The sequence below is a fragment of the Larimichthys crocea genome, chromosome V, assembly GCF_000972845.2.
Source record: "Larimichthys crocea isolate SSNF chromosome V, L_crocea_2.0, whole genome shotgun sequence".
Classification (NCBI taxonomy): domain Eukaryota; kingdom Metazoa; phylum Chordata; class Actinopteri; family Sciaenidae; genus Larimichthys; species Larimichthys crocea.
Genome location: NC_040015.1, coordinates 4586839 through 4606959, shown reverse-complemented (window position 1 = coordinate 4606959; position 20121 = coordinate 4586839). Strand labels below are relative to the sequence as shown.

The following is a 20121-nucleotide window of genomic DNA, read 5'->3' as shown; positions in this document are numbered from 1 at the left end:
ACAGACACACTGCTTCATCCTGCATTGCTGTTAGACTCTGAACATTAATGTGAACACAGCACTTTACATGTTATTCATCAAGCCAGTCTTAATTTATTATATAAATATTGATTGTATTGTCATAAAATCATATTATGTTATCATAACAGAAGTTATCTCATGACACTTTTCATACAGAGCAGGTGTAGACCGTACTCTTTCTAATATTATTTACAGAGACCACCATGAGCAAGCACTTGGAGACGTTGGTGGAGAACTTCCTTTAAAAACTAAAAACTCTTTATTCAAGACAAAGTGATGAAGTAAATAACTCATGATAAGTTAGTAACTCATGATAAAAGGATGTACAGTGATGAGATGTGATGTTTTGAAGTTTGGATTTGAGTTCTAATGTAGGAGAACTGTGGCCGACTCCTGTCAATCAAGCCAGCTCCGTCTCAGACAGACCTTGCTTAAAACAACCAAAACATCAAACGTTTTACAGCGTGCTGATGTTTTGTCTTTAGAGACCTCATTGAGCGCCACCATGAGGTGGAGTGAAGTATCCACCTTGACATTAGCTGAATGATTTGGCCTCTGTTAGAAATGCTTGTAGCTTTCTCCATGTCCTCAAGCTGCCCCCACCATTTGAGACGTACAACAACATACACTAGTAGTTTCAGAGTTCATTGATTTGTTCCCAAAACAGGTAAACAAAACAAGTATGCTTTATTGTTATTTCTGCTTCTTTGTTAAATAACTTTTAGCTGACTGAATGTAAAAAAAATGTCAAATTCACAATCCAAATGATGACACAGCTGACATGGAAGCAGAGCTGTAGTGTAAACAGACAGGTGGGAACTGTATTTGGACTGACACAGTTGATGTTAATAGGTGAGCTGATTGGTGAATACACTGAGTGTTCTTGTGTTTACTCCCTCTGGACCCGTGTTAACGACCCCGAGAGGAAGCGCAGCTCATTGTGGTTAACATGCACTCAAAGTGTTTTAAGTGCCAGTGTTACTGAGATAAAACCAATGTGTTATTTAACAGCTCTGTTAGTCTAGCTACATGACTGAGCATAGACAACATTATTAATATCAGTACAAAATAAAGATACAACAATGCTAACATGACATGCTACATGAAGACACCTCGGTTCACATCTGCTCCTGATCTCACTGCACGTCGTATTCTAGACACACTCTGTGCCAGCATTATATAACAGCGTGCCTGTGTGGATGATATATGTGCTGTAAATATTAATGTGTGTGTGTGTGTGCCTCAGGGAGCCACTGCCAGCCTACAGATGCTGCTGAAGAGAAGTAATGAGGTAAGTGTGTGGGCTTCTTTTTTTCCTGATCTGTTCAACCCATGGGCCTGTTTGTAACACATCAACAAGTCCACACAATCTGACTAACTGTGTCTGAATCCTCTTAAAGGATTATGCTGCATCTTCTAATATCTTACTTTCACCATAGTCTCTGATCATCATATGAGAATATATTCATGTAGGCTGGAGTGGCGTCACTAAAACCTCAGTGTAATTTAATGCTGCGTTTCTCCAGCAGGTTCAGCACAGTGTGACGCATCTTCACGGCCTGCTGGTTTCACTGCAGGTACCAGACACACACCTCCAGCTCGTCTACACACTGAAAACTTGAAAGCTGTGTTTACACTGCACTAATGATTCTGATTCAAACCATCCTCTCCTGCTTCATAGGCCGTGGTGGTCCAGCAGGACTCCTTCATAGAGGACCAGCGCCAGGCTCTGAGCGAGCGGCTCACAGCCAACTCCTCCAGACACTCTTCCTCTTCCTCACTCTCTTCCTCTTCCTCCTCCCGCCCCTCCTCCCTCATTGAGCAGGAGAAGCACAGGAGTCTAGAGAGGCAGCGGCAGGAGGCTGCGAGCCTGCAGGTTAGTTTTCACTGCTGCTTCCTCTGCAGTCACCAGGCTTCCATCCAAACATGTCACTAATCTGAAGGGAGTTGGTTCATGGGAAATACATTTAACTGGTGCCAGTTACAAATGCCAATGCAGAAGAAGAGATCAAATATCTACCAACAATAAAACAATCCATCCACAGCCACTGCCAGTGACATGTACCTGCTGCACCTAGTGTTTAGAGAGTCTGAACGTATTTACAAAAAGGCCTCCATGCTTCTTGGAATTTCCCATTTGAATATTGAAGTGAGTATGCTACAAACACTGTCTGAGTGTGTGTGTTTGCGTGTGTGTGTGGGATGGGCAGCAATCATCCGCCAGAGCAGGATTGCTCAGTCAGGAGGGACACAAAGGAGTAAAAGTACGTCATTTTTCAGCAGTTCATTGCGTCTCCCCTCCAGTAACGAGAAGATTTGGTTACAGTTTGATATTCAACACCCGAGATGAGGTGGAGAAGAAGTTTGTGCAATGACTCCACCCCTCTTCTCCTTCTTTTTATACACAAACTGAAAATGTTAGTGCCAGTGTAGCTTCTGTTCACAAAATGAATCCTGGCTGCAGTGGCATTACATGTGTAATATATTTATTCTGCACTCCCTCTGTGGTTTGTTTTCAGAAACAGCAGGCTGCACACCAGGAAGAGAAGAGGAGGCGAGAGAAGGTGTGGGAGATGAAGGAGAAAGTTCTGGCAGAGCGGGAGGAGAGGCTGAAGGTGGAGGAGGAGGAGACCAGGAGTAGAAGTCAGGAGCTGACCGAGGAGAGAGAGACGCTGCAGAAGAAGAAGGAGGAGTACCAGAGAGAGCTGGAGAGGCTGAGGGAGGCGCAGAGGAAGCTGGAGAGAGACAAGGAGGCTCTGAGGAGAGACACAGAGAGGCTGGACGCCATGAAGAGACATGAGGTACAGCTCCTGTCTGTCTGTCTGTCTGTCTGTCTGTCTGTCTGTCTGTCTGTCTGTCTGTCTGTCTGTCTGTATGTCTGACTGTCTGTCTGACAGTGACAGACTAATTAATTACTTGCTTGATTAGTCAGATTGTAATTTGTAAACATGGATTGTTAGAATGAATAAATGAGTAACACACTGGACAAATGATGATTTGTGTCTTGGCTTGATCAGGATACAGTAATCATCATGACAACCCCACAACACTGCCTGTAGTAATGGTCAAGGTTCACAGTCGGCAGAGGTACTCATCTGTATGACCATTCAGTATGTGAAGGGCAAAATGATTGATGTGATCTCAACAGAGTCCTCACCAGTCTGAACTGTCTGTGTGTGAGCAGGTTACTCAGACTCAGAGTTAGCCATGTGCTGAATAAGCTTTATCCAGGATGTTTTGTTGGGAATGCTGAATGCAAACTGGGTCCAGACTGGCTGCACACAGAGTGAGGAGCAAGGTCCACCTGTCGAGAGGTGACTGGTGGTTTGGCTCGGAGGTCAAGATGTTGCAGCAGTGTCTGTCAGTTTTAAGGCACACATTGTATCATCACTATGTCCTGCACTCAGACCTGTGATGACCCTGTAGGGTAACTGCTCGGTTCAAGTTAAACACTGTGTTTTTTCTGCTTTCATTTGCTGTGAGCTAATGTCTTTACATCTTATTTACAGTCAGAGCAGCTTCAGAGGTACGAGCGGACTTCATCTACCACCTCCGAAGAGTCCCTGAGGTTCCACAGCTCTGGCTCTCTGGATATGGATTTAAAACAAGCAGCAGAGGAGCCAAAAGAGGTGAAAACAAGTCCTCATTAGAAAATGAGTCACAAAAAAGATAAGAGAAGTGGGTTTTTCAGTTTAGCTGGCTGTAATACAACATGTATACAACGACAATAACGCTGATGTTTCTGGATCTACTGCAGGTGGAGCTCTCATCCTCTGCCCCAACCAAAGAACCCTTCCTCCGCATCGGATCCAAGAGGATGGGCAAAAACTTTAACCCCTTCTCCTCTTCCTCCTCCTCCTCCTCCTCTAAGCCTCAGGGAGCAGAGAAGGAGTCCCAGCTTCCCACCAGACTGCTGCAGCTGACCAAACCCAAAGAGAAGAAAGACAAGAAGAAGAAGAAGGGGAAAGGAGGAGATCAGGCACAGACAGGTAACATCAGTCTGTCCTGACATCAATCACTTTTATTTTTCTTAACCTGGAAACTGAAAATGAGACTAACAGGTGATTTCTGTTCAAAATAACGTGAGAAAGCTTCAGTAACTCAGTAGTAACTGTGATATCTCTTCAGAAAGCAAAGTGATGTCGGAGCCTCAGAATGATGGAGACATCTTCTTCTGCTGAGGACCTGGACCACATGAAACCCTAACCCTCCTGAGGGACAAACAGGACCCAGACTGTTCCTCAACCCTCTATTTGGAATTAAAATGTGTCTTTGCAAACAGTCTCTGGACTGACTGTGGACCTCAGGGTTCTCAGGATCACCTGCATGTGTCCCAGGTAAACAAGCTCCTTACAGAGCCGAAGTGATGCTGAGCTGATGTGTCAATCGGGACGACTTTAATCAACCAACGTGCCAAGAATGCAACCTTCCATCATTCAGAGAGAGGTGATGGGGACCCATCGAGGATCAAGCGAGAGTAGCGAGAAGGAATCATCTTAATGATCTCTCCTCAGAGATCGTGTCACATGGTGCTTTACGTCAAATCTGCTCATCTGTAGCAAGCCTTGGCTTTAACATCCACCAATAACAAGTGCCATTTCTTTATTAAGTATTGCTGATGCTAACTTTAAGTGCTTTGTGATACTGCTGACTCATGCCAGTGAGTTTCAGTGAACAGTTCTACAGTCTGACTCGGCTCGAGGAACTTTGACTCTCGTGTGTGATTTGTGTCTTTGTGTTTGACACAGTGTCCCTTTCAGTCAAGCTAACAAACAGATGCCACACAACATGCTGACACATTCTCACACAGTGTGTGTGTTGTCAGTGTGTACAACAAGGGCAATCAGTCAGTCAGCTGAGAGAGACGGATGAATCCATGAGACAGACTCGTCCACTGAGCGGTGAAGATGAGAGCGTCTCTTTTAGTGCCTTAAATCTCTGATGTCGTCTTTTCTCTTGACTGTATTGAAAGCAGTGATGTAACAAGCAGAGTGAAGCGCGTGCTTGAAGCAGACGTTCTTTAATTGTGCCGAGGTCAGATCACCTCCAAAATCAAGAAATTCAGAGTTTATACTTTTAATCACTTCATTCACTTCTATATTTTAGTTTTTAGTCCTCATCATGAGATGGAGCAGTCAGTGTGGGGTTATCAGTCCTCTTTAATCATCACCGAGTGTGACAATCATTGCACAACGACAGGATCAGGAAGACAGAGAGGTCTACATGCACTTTATGTTGATGACCGAGCGATGCTGTATTTGAATGGGCTGTCATTTCCTGATCATTTAATCCTAATCACAGGTCCTTCAGAGACGAGCTGCACTAACACCCTGTCAGGATACAGTTTTTATTTTCTTGTTCATCTAATTCTAAATGAATGAATAGTAAGTGAATCTACTGATCACTGTGTTTCTCCTAGTATTAGTATCAGATGACACAGTTCTAACAAAAACAGAAGCACTTTTGTTTTTACGTCAAAGATCTGAGACGACTTCTTTCTCTCAAACTTGTTCACAAAATTCTAACAACAATTGGCATATGCAGATCATGCGCACTCACCAGACATGTTGCTGATACTTAAGAGTGTAGTTCTGCTACATGACAGGAGTGATCTGGAAATGACAGAACTGTAAAATAAGCTTCACCCATGAGAAGAGCAGTACTTAGTAGTTATGTTGTAGTTGGGCTGAGTCTGAATTCAGTATTACTGAATTCAGACTGTTAATATGGAGATGATATGATGATATCATTTTAATGTGGTCATAAATAATAATTCCAAACAAACAAACAAGAGTCCTTCCTGCTGTACTCTTCTTTAATGTCCAACAGTGATGTCAGTCACCGTCTGAGTTTCTTCAGACGTTCACACATGCAGATTCATGTTTCTTTGTCACACATGTTGACATCAGAAGTGTTCTCATCAACATAGTGATGTTGAGTTCAGGTCAGCCCTTAAAATGAGACACGACTTTCAACTTTGTCAAGAAATCATGTGAGAAAAAAAGCCTGACAGATAGTTACTGGAGACATATTGTAGCTCAGCTTGTTTTCTGATCTGCTTCACATTTCAATCCTTCACGAGTCCAAAGTCCAAATCTACCCTGAAGGTCTTTTATTTTGAAACCCAGTGAATTCAATCCACGTGACTTCCTCTGAGAGAGGGACCAGTATCGCTCTTACGAGTACTGGGGATGACGAGTTCTGTTGACTGATGGAAATGTCACAGTCAGTCAATATTAACTGCTCATTTGATTTTTCTGTAAAATGTTTATTGTTTACCTCCCAGGCATCATTTGACCAAAGCCCGGTTTGATCTAGAGTCACACTTGTCTTGCATTTATTTTGTAAGAACAATCCTGAACTAAAGTTAAGCTGAAGTTTAACATTTTTAGACTTGTTACAAAACAGATTACTGTTTGAATTTTATTGGAAAGACAATCATCAGCTCTCTGGATGGTGAGGGAATCAGTTCCTCTCACAGGAACTTTTTAGATCTCAATAGTTCAATCCTTGCACATGCAGACTGTTTATTGTGTTCAATAGTTCAATCCTTGCACATGCAGACTGTTTATTGTGTGTGTGTGTGTCTCTTCTCTGCAGCACTGCTGATGTAACACGCCAACATACAGACGAGACTCGAGGCTCATATTCATCCCCTCTTCATAGCTCTAGCTCTGTGCCACATTGATTTTTTCCTCTATTCTCTGCAGAGGAGTAATTCATCTGAGGCTGCTGGGTGAAGAATATTTCATCCTGCACTGTCATTTCCCGCCTCGCTGCTGAGAGGGGCACATTTCTCCTGAAAGTGAAAGCTCAGCAGCTTCTTCTCTTTCACAGTCACTGTGTGATCACCAGCAGTGGTTAGTCTTGCAACGCAGTCAGAGACTATTTCACAGTGGAAGAAAAATCCAAATTCAGTTTGTTAAGCAGTAAAACATTTCAAATGAACCGTCACACATCCTTAATCAATAATTTATTTATGTGAACAGCATGCATGTCTGCCCTGCGCTCTCTTCACAAAGGGCAGAAAGATATTTTACAGCGTGGTGTCATGATCGCGCACTAACGTCAGAAAGACATCACTCTGTCCACAGAGACATTTAAGTGTATTTACACAAAGCTGTAACGATCAGTGTTCTCTCTCCAGCTCACAGACTCTGAACAACGGCCTACTTTAGCTTTAATGTATCGTACACAGACAGACATGTCTCATGTTGTCCCACCTCGACTCATTCTTCCTTTTATTCATAAAAAATCACTTTGACGTGCAAAAATAGAGATGACTCACTGATTCCATATGGAGTGTATGAGGTGGATGAAACATTGTGAAACAGATCAGAAAAAAACCCAAAAGAACCAAATGAAAAGAGAAATGTTCCATTACAGCCCTGATTAATTTATTACCTTTCTTGTGTTTAATGTGTCGAGTGCGTTTGGAGTATGATTGACTTTTTTTTCCTCTTCAGATAAAGTTTGAAATTCCTCCAGCTGTATAGTGCATGTTACACATAAGATCTAATGATCTCATGCTATTTGTAATGTAAACAAGCTGAGCTGTCTGAAACTTGAAGGGGAAACGGACAACCGTGCTTCAGCTGATTGTCATGAAGTCACTGTAGAATAATGACTCCATTCATTCCATGTACCCTCACCATCGCTGTCACCAGCAGGCAGTGACACTTTCCTCTTAATGTTTCATTAACATTAACTCCTCCCCATGAACATCATTACAGTAGTTATTACCTCTTTCTAAATTCAGTATAAAATTGTCTGAATCGTGATGTCTCGTGGACGCGATGTGTTGGTGACAGACAGACGATATTAAAAGTTGTCTGTTTCCACTTTAAGCAGCACATTGTTGAAATGTGTTCACCTTCTAAACTCATTATTTATCTTCTTCAACACTGTTCTACATTTCAAGCTAAAGGCACGAAGGATTGAATCAATGTGATGTTTTGGTGTCCTGCTGTGAAGAAGGAGATCATCTGTTTCTGAATCCATGAAACAAAATCAGCTTGATCACACACAGCATTCGATCAGAGAGTTTAGTATTCTGAGGAGGAAGTGCAACCTGGGATCCTGAGTTTTGCCGAGAGCTGAGCATGCTGGGAGGCCCTGGCGCTCCTTCTCCACATCGTACCATTCAGCGTGCACTATTTCATGAAAAGCATTCACAAGGAATTTCACAGTCACATTGGACCTTACAGTTTTTGCACTGTGAGCCTTTTGAAATGTATTTGTACTAAAAACCAGAAGGTACAAAGTTTATTTTTCTCATTTTATGTACAAAGAGAGAAAAAAAGGGCAAAGCGACACATTTTGTAAATATGTTTTATGTACAAATTTGATCTTCCAAAGTATGGATGACTGGATTTTGTTTAGTTGGATGATTGTTTGTTTTTAAATAAATAATAAAGCTTTATTTATCTGTCTTCTTCCTGTTTTGAAAATGTACAGTGGTTTTCTCCCTTCAATAAATAACTATGCTGTTTGTCATGTGATGCATGTTGTGTGGTTCTTTGGATGGAAGGAGGGTAAACGCAGGATGGAGAAAAGTGTGTGAGAGGAGTCATAACAGAGTGAAGGCAACTTGTTTCATTCTTCTAGCTCCTGATGCACGCGCTCGAGGACCGACCATCCTTTATCTGAGCTGTGAATGAGCTTGATACAGACATGTCACACACTACTCACAAAAAGTTTGAGATATTCAGCTTTCGATTTCAGAGTGCTCCTAAAATGCACTCTGACCTTTACAGTGAACTTCATCTGACCTTCTCTAAACTTTTGAATGTACGTGTCCAACTGTTCAGTGTTTCAGTACTTATTACATAACAAACAAGTGATCCATGAATGTTCCTCTAAATGTTCTGCTTCAGTGACAGTTTGTGTTTAAACAGTCCTCTTCATCATCTGTTCACATTCTGACATCATGACACAAAGACAACACCTAACAATCCATCAGCAGTACCTGTCAGTGTGAGGCTTCAAACAGGTAGTCCTCAGATCTAGCTCTGAGTTTAACCCTCGTAATGTCCTCCTGATTGCTCTACCCCTTTTGTCCTCTGGGCTAAAAAATGACCCTGTCTGGTTTGACTGTTATTTATAGCATGGTATACTTATTCAGTTGTGTGTTATACCTTTAGTCTTACTTCAGTTTCATTTGTTTTGGAATTTAGGGCCAATAGTTTCCATGGAAGTATACCCTTATACTCCTGTTGTCCTGGGGTCATTTCTTTATGGTGAGCCTTCAGGTCTCCTCTGGTTGTGGTATTGTACTAGTACATTTATGGCCACAATGCTTCTCTTCTGATAAAGCAACACACTCAGGGGATTTTCAGTGTCACTGTAACTAGAATGAGCTCAGATTTCACCCTGTTTTCTTTCTACAAAGCCCTGTCATTGTCATTGTTAACTAAAACCTGCTGACCACTACACTGATCATCAATCTTCAGCCTAAGGTGTTCTGGTACCAGGTATCACACTATGTTCGTCATCTGTGACACGTCCTAGCACAAGAGACACAAAAGAGGTCAGGTACCCTAAACTGCATGTGCACAGACAGCAGTCAGCGCCATGAGGAGCTCGTGAATATCCCCACAACCACCTGGTTTCCTTCAACCTGGAGAAACCCCAGAAAAGCAGAGAGAGAATACAGTGTGATCAGACAGGCCAGACAACATCCAGCCAACATATTATGAGAGTCCCAACATCATGCAGTAACACATTCACTGTATTTAATAATAGTGTGATACAGCCTTTTACTACATGATTATTGAGGCCAAGAGAGTTCCCAAAAATGATATCATCCTGATATCTAAAGAAATAATGCAATATGTCAGCGTTTGTGTTTTTTGTCTCTTTGACATATTATGCTGAAATATGAATGTAGGCAGTTTGTAACTTGAGTTATTTGACATCCATAGTCCACAGTGACATGAAAAACAATCTTGCTACATCAGTGAACCTGTTCCCACTCACGCAGGATTATTTCCTTTTCCATATTTAATATAACTGAAATATGATGCAATGTGACAGAATTGTGGCTCGTTGTTCAGAGGACATTTTATTGTATTCATTCATTTTCATTTGTTGAACAAGATGTTTGAAGAATCTGAAACAGGAGCAGGCTTAACTTGACTGATTCTACACTCACTGAGCAGAGACAGTAATACTAAATCAGTACAGCTTCATCTCTTTAGCTCTTTGGTCACTTATTAATGCCACACTCTGCTCATTAAAGGGAAGGTACACAACTGAACATGTTCTGCAGACAGTTGCTGCCCACCCAAAATGTCCAGGTATCTGCACAGCATTGCAGTCAACATGTTCTGTGGTGTAAACCTCACTCTTTTTTTTATCCTTTTCTTCCTCAGTTGGATCCTCGAGTCTTCTGAACAATGACTCCCCTGTTGTTGAGAGGCCTGATGATTTCCTTCAATGTCCTTGCTCCTCTTTTTCCCACACCTCATTCTTCTCCTCATCCTCATCCTTATGATGAGCCGGACAACTTCCCTCAGGCTTCCCCTCCTCCTGCTCGTCGTCCATTTTGTCTCATTTATCCTGTTGGTGAACTGGATGATATTCCTCCTGCCTTACATTTTCTTTTTGATTACCTCCTTCTCCTCCTCCTGCCTTTCCTAACAGTCTCGCTACTAATGACTTTGACCCTTCTGACAGTAGCCTGTCTTTTTCAGGCCCAGAGTACAGAGGACACCCCTCACCTTCTGGGAAGAGACCCAGGGAGGAGACTCGGGGACTTTGGACTGTGAACTTTTCACATAAATATTTCTATATTTGATCTTTTTTGTTCTTCAATTCTGTTTCTGGTTCAGGTAGCATCTTGCACTGGGACCATCTTACCCTTGACCTTTTTGACCTCAACATCCCAGGTAGCGTTTAGCACTGTGTTTTTTTTTTTTTTTTTTACCTCCTCACTTTGGCACGATCGACTTTTCTTTCATCCTGGGCGCTGTCCTTTGTATCTGGCAAGGCGGTGAGGTCAACCCCTCATGTCCATGGCAGGAGTGAAACCATTCGTTTTTTCTCACCAGTTTTTTCCAGGTTCTTCACGTCACAAAAAGCTAAGTATATGTTCTGAGTTGTACGTGAATTCAAAATCATTCAATCAATAATTCAAAGATTGTCTTACTAACTTATTTTTGTCCATTCCGTTCATGAAAAAAGAAAGTATGAGCTTCTTACTAAATATAACATCACTTATATCATAATTCAAATATTATTTGTCTGTCTTACGAATTAATCACTCTCTTTTGTTCTCTCTTACTCCGTGGCCGGAGCTGTGGACAAAGAAAAGTTAAGTACGAACTTCTTATTTGGAAAGAAAGTGACTTAGAATAGGGCCGAATTTGGAGTGTCTCATTGTGTAAACATGTTTATCAGGGGTGTCAGTTAGCTCAGTTGGTAGAGCATCCGCCCCATGTACAAAGGCTCAGTCGTTGCCGCCGCGGCCCAAGGTTTGAATCTGACCTGTGGCTCTTCCTGCATGTCAGTCCCCATCGCTCTCTCTCTCACTCTGAGCTGTGATAAAAAATATGATCATCTTCTCAATCCGCTAAGAACATAAGAGGAATCATAAGGAATCAATCCAGGTTTTACATGAAGCTATATTTGATTAATGACACATTAAAAGGCTCATTCTGCTACACTGACAGTTATTTCATGAAGTAATTAAGTATTACTTTGATATGATACACAACAGAGGCTTCCTCCACTCATACAAAAAAAAATAAAAAGGTATATAACCATGCTGGTAGCCATGAAATGATGTAACTATCATAATACACAAACCACATTGGATGACAAATTCTATTCTCTGATACCATTAGGGTAAAATAATAAAAAGAGATGTCAAATATACATTAAAATCTGTGAAACATTTTCAGCTTTTAGTGGCCCTGAGCAAGATAATAACTGAATGAACATGTGCACACAATAGAGATGGCCATCAAATCTGTTTATGTGTTTGAGGGTTGGAGAGTAGCTACAAACAGAAACATAATGTGAGCAGTAAACACAAATAGTTCAGAAAACAGAGAAACCGGTTATTGAACTAGAGAGTCAGCATAGAAACAGAAGAGAAGAGAAGAGTTGTCAGCTGATTTTATACAGTTATAACATTTATACATCATGTAAGCACAACATGAACTTAATGCGGTGTGAGGGTCACAGTTGGGACAATACAAGAGCAGGTAAAGTGGCTGACAACGCCACCTGGGGACCTAAACCCGAGGAACTTCACTAGATTAACTTAACCCATGGGGAGTCAGGAGGTCACACAGGTTCACAGAATAAACGATCTACATTTGAAATGTAAGTAATGAACCATACTCCAAACAAACTGTTTAAATTGTATCATTTCCAGAACGTTTTGGGGTGAAAAGGATCACACAGAGTTTCTCTGCATGTTTGTTCTCTTATGCTCAGTTACTGACTTCATTACTGACACTTACTTGTCAGATACAGGCTCCATTAGCACCCTGAATCCCACAACTGATGACAGGCCAAGCAACAGCACCACAGACCACACATCAGCTCTGCCAAGCATGCGTCAGCAGGTGTAGGACTGGAGATGGTAAACAGTTAGTTACTGACAAGACTAAATGTTTGTACGATCATGCCACACAACATGACATCATCACTGAAGTATAGAGACTGTTCTTATGTGAAGAGAAGGTCACTTTATAGTGAACATGTGGGTCTGTAAGTGTCAAAACACTAATGAGTCAGTATGCTACTAACAGACATACCATGAGGGACCAGCTCATGCCTTATCTCTGCCTTATTTGCAGCCCTGGTCATCGTGTGACCAAGATTGCCAAGATTTTATATTGATGATGGGAGAGTCACCCTGCCAGCACATCCCAAAGATTCTCAGTGGGGCTGAGGTCTGGCCTCTGTGGTCAATCCATGTAAGAAAAGGATGTCTCATACTTCCTGAACCACTCATTTACAATGTGAGCCCTATGAATCCCGGCATTTCCATCTTGGAATATGCCCTTCCCATCAGGGAATAAAAACCTGGTCATTCAGTATATTCACGTAGTCAGGTGACCTTGTTCTTTGGGGACATAATGTTGCTGAACCTAGACCTGGCCAACTGCAACAACCCCAGACCATAAAACTGCCCCCACAGGCTTGTACGGTGGGCACTAGCCAGCCAGCCAGTCCAATAATATTCTAAAGAGTACGTCTAGACCTGCTCTGTATGAAAAGTGTCATGAGATAACTTTTGTTATGATATGATGCTATATAAATAAAATTGAATTAAAAGAACTTTGAGTGGTCAGAAGACTAGAAAGTTGCATTATAAGTACAGTCCATTTACCATGTGCTTCCAGGTTTTAATAATGCGTCGGACAGTTTCAGCAGTCTCCTTGTTGTTTTCTTTGCTTGATGCAGGCCAATAATTTGACCCTTCTGAAAGTGATTAACATCCTTTCCACGACCACAGGATATGTCTTCAGACATGGTTGTTTAAGAAATGAGAAGCTACACATACTACTGCATCAGCTAAGGTTAAATAACGTGTTGCTTGCTGAAACATATTAATCACTGCAGTAAATATCCGATGGAAGGCTCTTACTGATTTGCTTAGTTAAATCCATGTGGTGACTTTTTTTTTGGCCAGGCAGTGTATCTACACAGGCACTGTGCTCATAGAGCTAGAGCTCACCTTTATGCTACTCTCTGTCTCTCTCATTTACCCATTCATCATACACTGATGCTCATCAGAAAGTAGCCAATCACATTCACGCACTGATGGCACAGCCTTGAGGCTCTGCTTCCTGAACTACAGCAGTCATCGATTAGAGACACATGATTTTAAATAATTATGATCCAGGCACATGTGTCCTTCACCCATTCATCCTCATCCTCCCTTTCTTCCTCTGGTTGCTGTTTAAAATGCCCCTTCTACACGCCTTTATATAGTACAACACTTGTCCTTTGGGGCTTCCATAGGCCACTAGTTTAACTGTTTTATCTTTTTCTTTGTGAATATTGGAGTCTCTGATCACTTGAAAGTTGAAAGTGGATACCATCATGATGTCTGATGCAACACTGATGTTCTCTCATCCAAAATTACACTATCTTTGTAATTCAGTTCAGTTCATGAGTCAAATCTCTGATAACTAAACACAACAGAGCTTTTTTTTTAAGTGAAGCCAGTTTACAAATACAAATTACTTTAATTTCCCCAATTGGAAATTCACTTGTCTGTCAGCTGATGGCAGTAGGTAGAAAGGATCTTTTGCATCTGTCCATCCTGCAACGAAGAGAGAGGAGCTGTCCACCACCGATACTTCTTTGGTCCATCAAGATGATCTGTTGTTCAGGATGGCATCCACCATCCTCACTGTGTCTCTCTCCACCCCTTCCTCCAGAGTCCATCCTCACTCTGATCACAGAGCCAGCCTCCTTAAGCAGGCGCTTTGTTCCCAAACTTCCTCCCCAGCAGACTGCAGCATAAAGTAAAACACTTGCTACAACAGACTGATAAAACATCTGCAGCATCTTACTTCAGAGCTTTGAACTGCTTCAGCTCATTTCTTTATGCTTTAGGTTTAAATTTGATTTGTTGCCGTATTCTAAATTCTACACTGTACATGTTCATCACTGCTAACTGTTAAGTACATGCAAGTACAGTATGTGTAAATAATTACATAATACATAATTGCAGTGTATGTGTCTGCCTTTATGTACATGGACAGCTGTTATCACAACCCTGGTGGTTGCACTGATGTCTCCTGACGTTGTACTGTGTGAAGTGGAGACACGACTTCAAAGTTTAAAGATAATTCTGGTCTGGACAGTTCTGATGTGGAAGATTTTCATTGCACTTATTTTTCTTAGTTACTTTGACGTTCAAGAAGCACACAGAGTTTAAAAAGTGATTCAGTGTTTATTATCACCAGTATAAACATACAATATCTAACATCTTTCCACAAAGAAGCTCCTTTAGTTTTTCAAAATCATTTCAAAAATCCTCAGTTATTTCAAAAACACCTTGTTGACTTCATCCAAAGAACAGCTGTATTTACTGTATTTACTGTATTTAGGAACATTTCTGTGCAGTAGCTGAAATCCAACTCCAGAAACTCAGAAAGCCAAAAGTCAAACTAAACTCAGACATTTCTACAGTGTTAGAATCAACATGTAGCAGAAGGTTTGTCATTCAAATGTGTGTGTGATTTTGTTGTTCTGCTTTGGCCGGCATGTTGTGTGTGTGCTGTCCTTACAGTGGGATCTCTCCTCTGTGGATCTTCCTGAGGTTTGTTTCCCACATTGAAGGGTGTTAGGGGAGTTTATCCTCACTGCACTCGGAGGCAAACTGTGATTTTATGTTACATAATTAAAATGACTCGACTTGATAATCTGGAGTCTCCTCATGGCAGGGACACATGTAAAAGACTGCACAGCACCACAGAGACGATACAACACATTGACCATGATGATCTGTGTCCTGCAGAAACCACGTCCATCCATGACAGCCGTCATCTCCAGCATGTAGAAAATATTTCACACTTAATATGTCACACCTCTGCTAATGAATGCATTGATAAAAAGATAATGCATAGGTGTTACAGAGCTACAGCGTCTTCTTCAAGCAGCACTTTGGCAGTGATGATGGTTTCTGCAGGACACAACACTGCTCTGTGCTTCCGACACCTGTCCTATAAACAGCATGTCTGAAATAAAAGACGCCCGGTGTCACTGCTTTAGTGCTACTGTTTCAGTTCCATGGGTTTCTTCAACACTAAAACATGCTACTGGAAATACAAAAAGGAGTGCATGTGCAACTTGAGATGTTCAACTGACATACATGTATGTATGGCAGTGTGTATGTATGTGTATGTATGTGCCTTTGAACTAAATTCACAGATCATGCTCTCACAAGTTTCCTAATGCTTCTATGTTGTGTACATGTAATGAAACACGTCATTTTAAAGCTCAGTAAAAGTCTCTTGCACTCAGCAAAGGTGAAGTACAAAGTAAGTGTTGTGATTTCAAAGGTCTTTGTCCACTGAGGCTCCACCAGGCACCAGCAGAGATCTGACACTGCATCTCAACATGAGATAAGAGATATTTGGTCCATTATCAGATCCAAGCTCATCACCCAAAAATAACATGAAGGTAACACTGTGACAGTCTTACCATGGGCCTTCACGCTACAGCAAACTAGCATGTCATCTCATGGTACCCGTTGGAATTAATAATAAAGAACAAACATTTGTTCTTCGTTTACACCAATACTGTTGACGTGAGCGGTCAAACAAGGGTTGTGTTATTTATTCCATCCTTCATCTTATGATGCATGATGTCATCAGTATCACTCAAGTGTTTATTTCTGAGAGTGTCCTCATGTTGAATTTGTGTTTTGAAAATGTCTGCTGGGCTCCGGATGACTGAAGAGTAAACACCAACGTTGGTCAGGTGGACACAAATTTCTGTTCATGTTAGCTTCAATGTGACAGCATCATTTCATCTGATTGATGCCGTGTGTGTGTGTGTGTGTGTGTGTGTGTGTGTGTGTGTGTGTGTGTGTGTGTGTGTGTGTGTAGAAACACAACACATATAAAACCTAGAGCTACAAACACCCTCAGCATCCCTGAGAACAGAGTGCCTCAGTCCACCAACCTGTAAAAAACAACATCATTACGCTTCATGTTGATGATGGCAGTTTAAATTCTCTTTTGATGGGACCTAAAACTCTCAGCTCCAGTTCATTAACACTGTATTTGTGCAGAGGTGCTAGAAATACTAGTAATACTAGTAAATATAATGTGTGTGTGTGTGTGTGTAACCTGAAAGAGACTTGCACTTGTTACTCTGAGTCCATGTCTGTGAAAAGTCAGTTCACTCGTGATGGTCAAATACCGGGACACTTGTTGCCCTCAGTGGTCTCCATTTTGGCTACGTAGCAGGGAGGGACCACCATAATGGTGCAAATAGTGGCCGAGGAAGCTGCTGAAGAGGTTGCGTTGAATACCACAATGTACACACGGAAGTTGTACATACGTTTTAGATTTTGATTCTAAAAGTCAAATTTTGGCGCTAATGCTGTGCAAGGCAGAAATTTGGCAAAGAAGGAGAAGCGATAACATGTTTGATCGTCATTTCCAATGGCCGTACTCAAATTGAGACGGCGTTGCCCTGACGAAATCAGTGCACTACACCAGGAAGTACACAGTGTACTACATAGAAGTGCCCGAATTGAGACACAGCAGTGGATTTAGGTTCACAGGAAGCACAGTCCTGCTCATACAAGCGTCATCTGATGATGATTACAGCTTATCAGTCGTTACACTGGAATGAATTTAGTAGTGAATTTCATGATTAATAAGACATTAAAGAAGCACACACACACAAACAAAAAAAACAGTTTGTGTGAGCAATTGGTCATCAAAAGCATCCGTCCATCAGGTTCAAAGTGTCTGTTTGAGAAGATCACATTATTCAGGGAGCATCAGGTGGAGAGAATTTCTCTCTGTGTGTGTTAAGACCTGGGTGCTGTGCTGTTGGCTTGTTAAGGCCGCCGCTCAGGACTTTTTACAAGTCTGTGAGATGCAGCTTGTTTTTTGGAAGGAGCTGCTGACTGCAGGGTGGAGTCTCAGAGATTCTCCTTCAGCCCGCTGTTCTCTCGTCAACACCTGAAAAAGACAGAAGAGGAAGAAGAATGAGCACTGTCTATATATTTATTCTGAACGGACTCAGTAAAAGACAGAAACTTTCTGGTTTCTTCTGTGTTCCACCTGCTGTGACTGCTGCCCACACAGATGAGCTGTCTGTCTTTACTCTTCATGTCTGGGAGCTTAGATGTCATTGGCTCGTGTTGAGAATACTTGATTTAAGGAGTGTAAGGTGGAGGAATAAAATATGCTGGGCATCATGCTCCTTTCAAAGTTTTAGGATGGTGTATTCAGACAGAGGAGGGTGTGTGTGTGTGTCTTGGCAAACAAACTTTGAAATGTGGTTTTGAATATCTATCTGTGGGAGGTTCCTCTGCAAACACAACATGCAGAATGTGTTCTCAGCTCTTTCTTCACTGCTTTCCTCTCTCACACTTCAGCTCCTCACAGTATTTATGAGATTCTCTCTCTCAGTAATATAATCCTGACATGTTCTTAGCCATTCCTTTCATACAACTGTTAATCCCTTCAATGACTCACACATGCATTGGCGTGCACACCAACACACACCATGGGCACACAAACACTGATAAGCCACACACACTCCGAGTGGAGTGTGTGGAATGAACATGAGCACAACGACGCTGACTACTCAGCTGTCGTGTATTAACATGAGGAAGAGCTCTGCATGAAATCTGTGTTGCTTCTATTGTAACGCCTGATCTGAGAGCAGGAGCAGTGAAAATATGAGCTGGGGAGCTGAGAAGAGGAGGAGGATTATATGTGTGTGTGCTGCAGTGGAGATGACAGGCAGCAGGAGACTTTGAAATGAGAAGATTCTGAATCAGCTTAAGCCTGTGTGAACACTGACAGCTCTTGCCTAAAGAAGAACGGACTCTTAATCCCGAAACGGCTGCAGTCACACACCAAAACTTTTTTTTACCACTGATTATATTTAACTTCTGCTTTGGGAGAAGTATGAGTGTATGTTAGGTCTCCTGTTGTATGAGGGGATAGCTTCTTGGTCAAACACACTATATATGTATAAATAATCTAGTAGAATCTAGTTAACCTGGTATGAAAAGTACATTTCTGGAAACACTTGTAGATAAGAGGTTGTATTGTGTCTTAGTCTTATAATATGTCCAACAACACGATTGTAAATAATCGATAAGTAGTACAGGAATACTGCAAAACCTCACAAAACAACAAACTCCTTATTGAGTAACGTGTGAGTAATGAGTGTTAATGTGAAAATGATACGGCAGAGACCTGTGAGAAGAAGCTGAAGGTGATAAATGGTACAAGATTGGAAGAAGTGAGTGGAATACTGCACACTGCTGAGTTGATGAATGATCATTTGTGATTGAAATATAAAAGTGAAACAGAAATGTCCAGATATTCAAGATTTGAGGAAGGAGACCAGTCCAAATATATTTAAACCAAATATATTCAAGTGTGCATTTTGTGTTATTACTGTGCAGATATAATAACATTCTGTGTTAGTTTAAAATACTGGAAGGAAACAAAGGCTGGAAAAGGCCAGAAATGTCCTTTTAAAGTCACATGTTCAATCCAAACACATGACCACCATGTTGTTCCATATATGTTCCTTGTACATTTAAGAGTAGGCTGAAGACTTTCCTTTTTAATAGAGCTCAGAGTAAGAACTGGCTCAGGTGAGTCCCGACGCATCCGTTAGTAACATTCATTAATGGGACATGAGCTCAGTGCATTATAAGAAGTCCCCCAGCAGTATACTGTAGCAGCATTACTAACAGAGCTTCTTAGCACCGAGAACAGGGATTGTGGTTGAGCCTGCTGCTGTGGTCCAGCTCGACGTCCACTACAAATACTGTCAATATTACTGTCATCATCTTTTCATTCAATTCTAGTTGAAGATACCATTATTATTACAGTCGTCCCTCGCTATATCGCGGTTCACTTTTCGCGGACTCGCTGTTTCGCGGATTTTTAATCAGTGTAATTTTGCATGCTTTTTTTTTACTGCGTACTGAACAGTATGAACGCGCATTGTGTTCTGCGTCCTAAATTGGCTAAGGGAGAACCGCACTGCGTCCTGATTAAGGAAGTACTGTACAAAATGCGTGTAAAAAGGTGTATAAAAGTGTGTGGTTAGGGGTTTTACGGCCTTAAAACATGTATAATAATTGTAAAACTTACTTAGCGGATTTCGTTTATTGCGGGCTATTTTTAGAACGTATCCCCCGCGATAAACGAGGGACCACTGTATTGCTGCTGTGCATCTCTGCCTCTCTCCTGCCAGTGGTCGTTCACCATGAGCTGAGTTCTGCTCTAGGGTTTCTGTCTCTTAAAGGAAGTTTTTCCTTGAGATGAAGCAGCAGTGCCTGTGTTCCCGTGTTGCTGAAAGTTGGCACAGCGTGTCAGCTGATAGAAGGTAGACATGGAGATAAAACATGTCTGTTATACC

At 41.6% G+C, this 20121-nt stretch overlaps 2 protein-coding genes across 7 annotated transcripts in view; one reads left to right on the top strand and one right to left on the bottom strand.

Moving 5' to 3' along the window:
• LOC104937876 (A-kinase anchor protein 13-like) overlaps nucleotides 1-6551 on the top strand; it is a 106183-nt gene extending 99632 nt beyond the window's left edge. For 5 of the 6 annotated variants that reach the window (XM_027278709.1, XM_027278713.1, XM_027278712.1 and 2 more), the window contains 7 exons: nucleotides 1268-1312; nucleotides 1548-1598; nucleotides 1703-1897; nucleotides 2541-2822; nucleotides 3531-3650; nucleotides 3779-4010; nucleotides 4150-6551. In XM_027278709.1, the coding sequence (XP_027134510.1) occupies nucleotides 1268-1312; nucleotides 1548-1598; nucleotides 1703-1897; nucleotides 2541-2822; nucleotides 3531-3650; nucleotides 3779-4010; nucleotides 4150-4202 (978 nt within the window). In that variant the 3' untranslated portion in view covers nucleotides 4203-6551. The remainder of the gene's footprint in view (nucleotides 1-1267; nucleotides 1313-1547; nucleotides 1599-1702; nucleotides 1898-2540; nucleotides 2823-3530; nucleotides 3651-3778; nucleotides 4011-4149) is intronic. The other variant, XM_027278711.1, reaches the window with a different exon arrangement.
• Nucleotides 6552-14925: 8374 nt separating this feature from the next.
• The window catches only part of enc2 (ectodermal-neural cortex 2), a 39914-nt gene continuing 34718 nt past the window's right edge, over nucleotides 14926-20121 (bottom strand). Inside the window, 1 exon segment of the mRNA XM_027278714.1 lies at nucleotides 14926-17690. The gene's annotated coding sequence lies outside the window, so the exon portion shown is untranslated.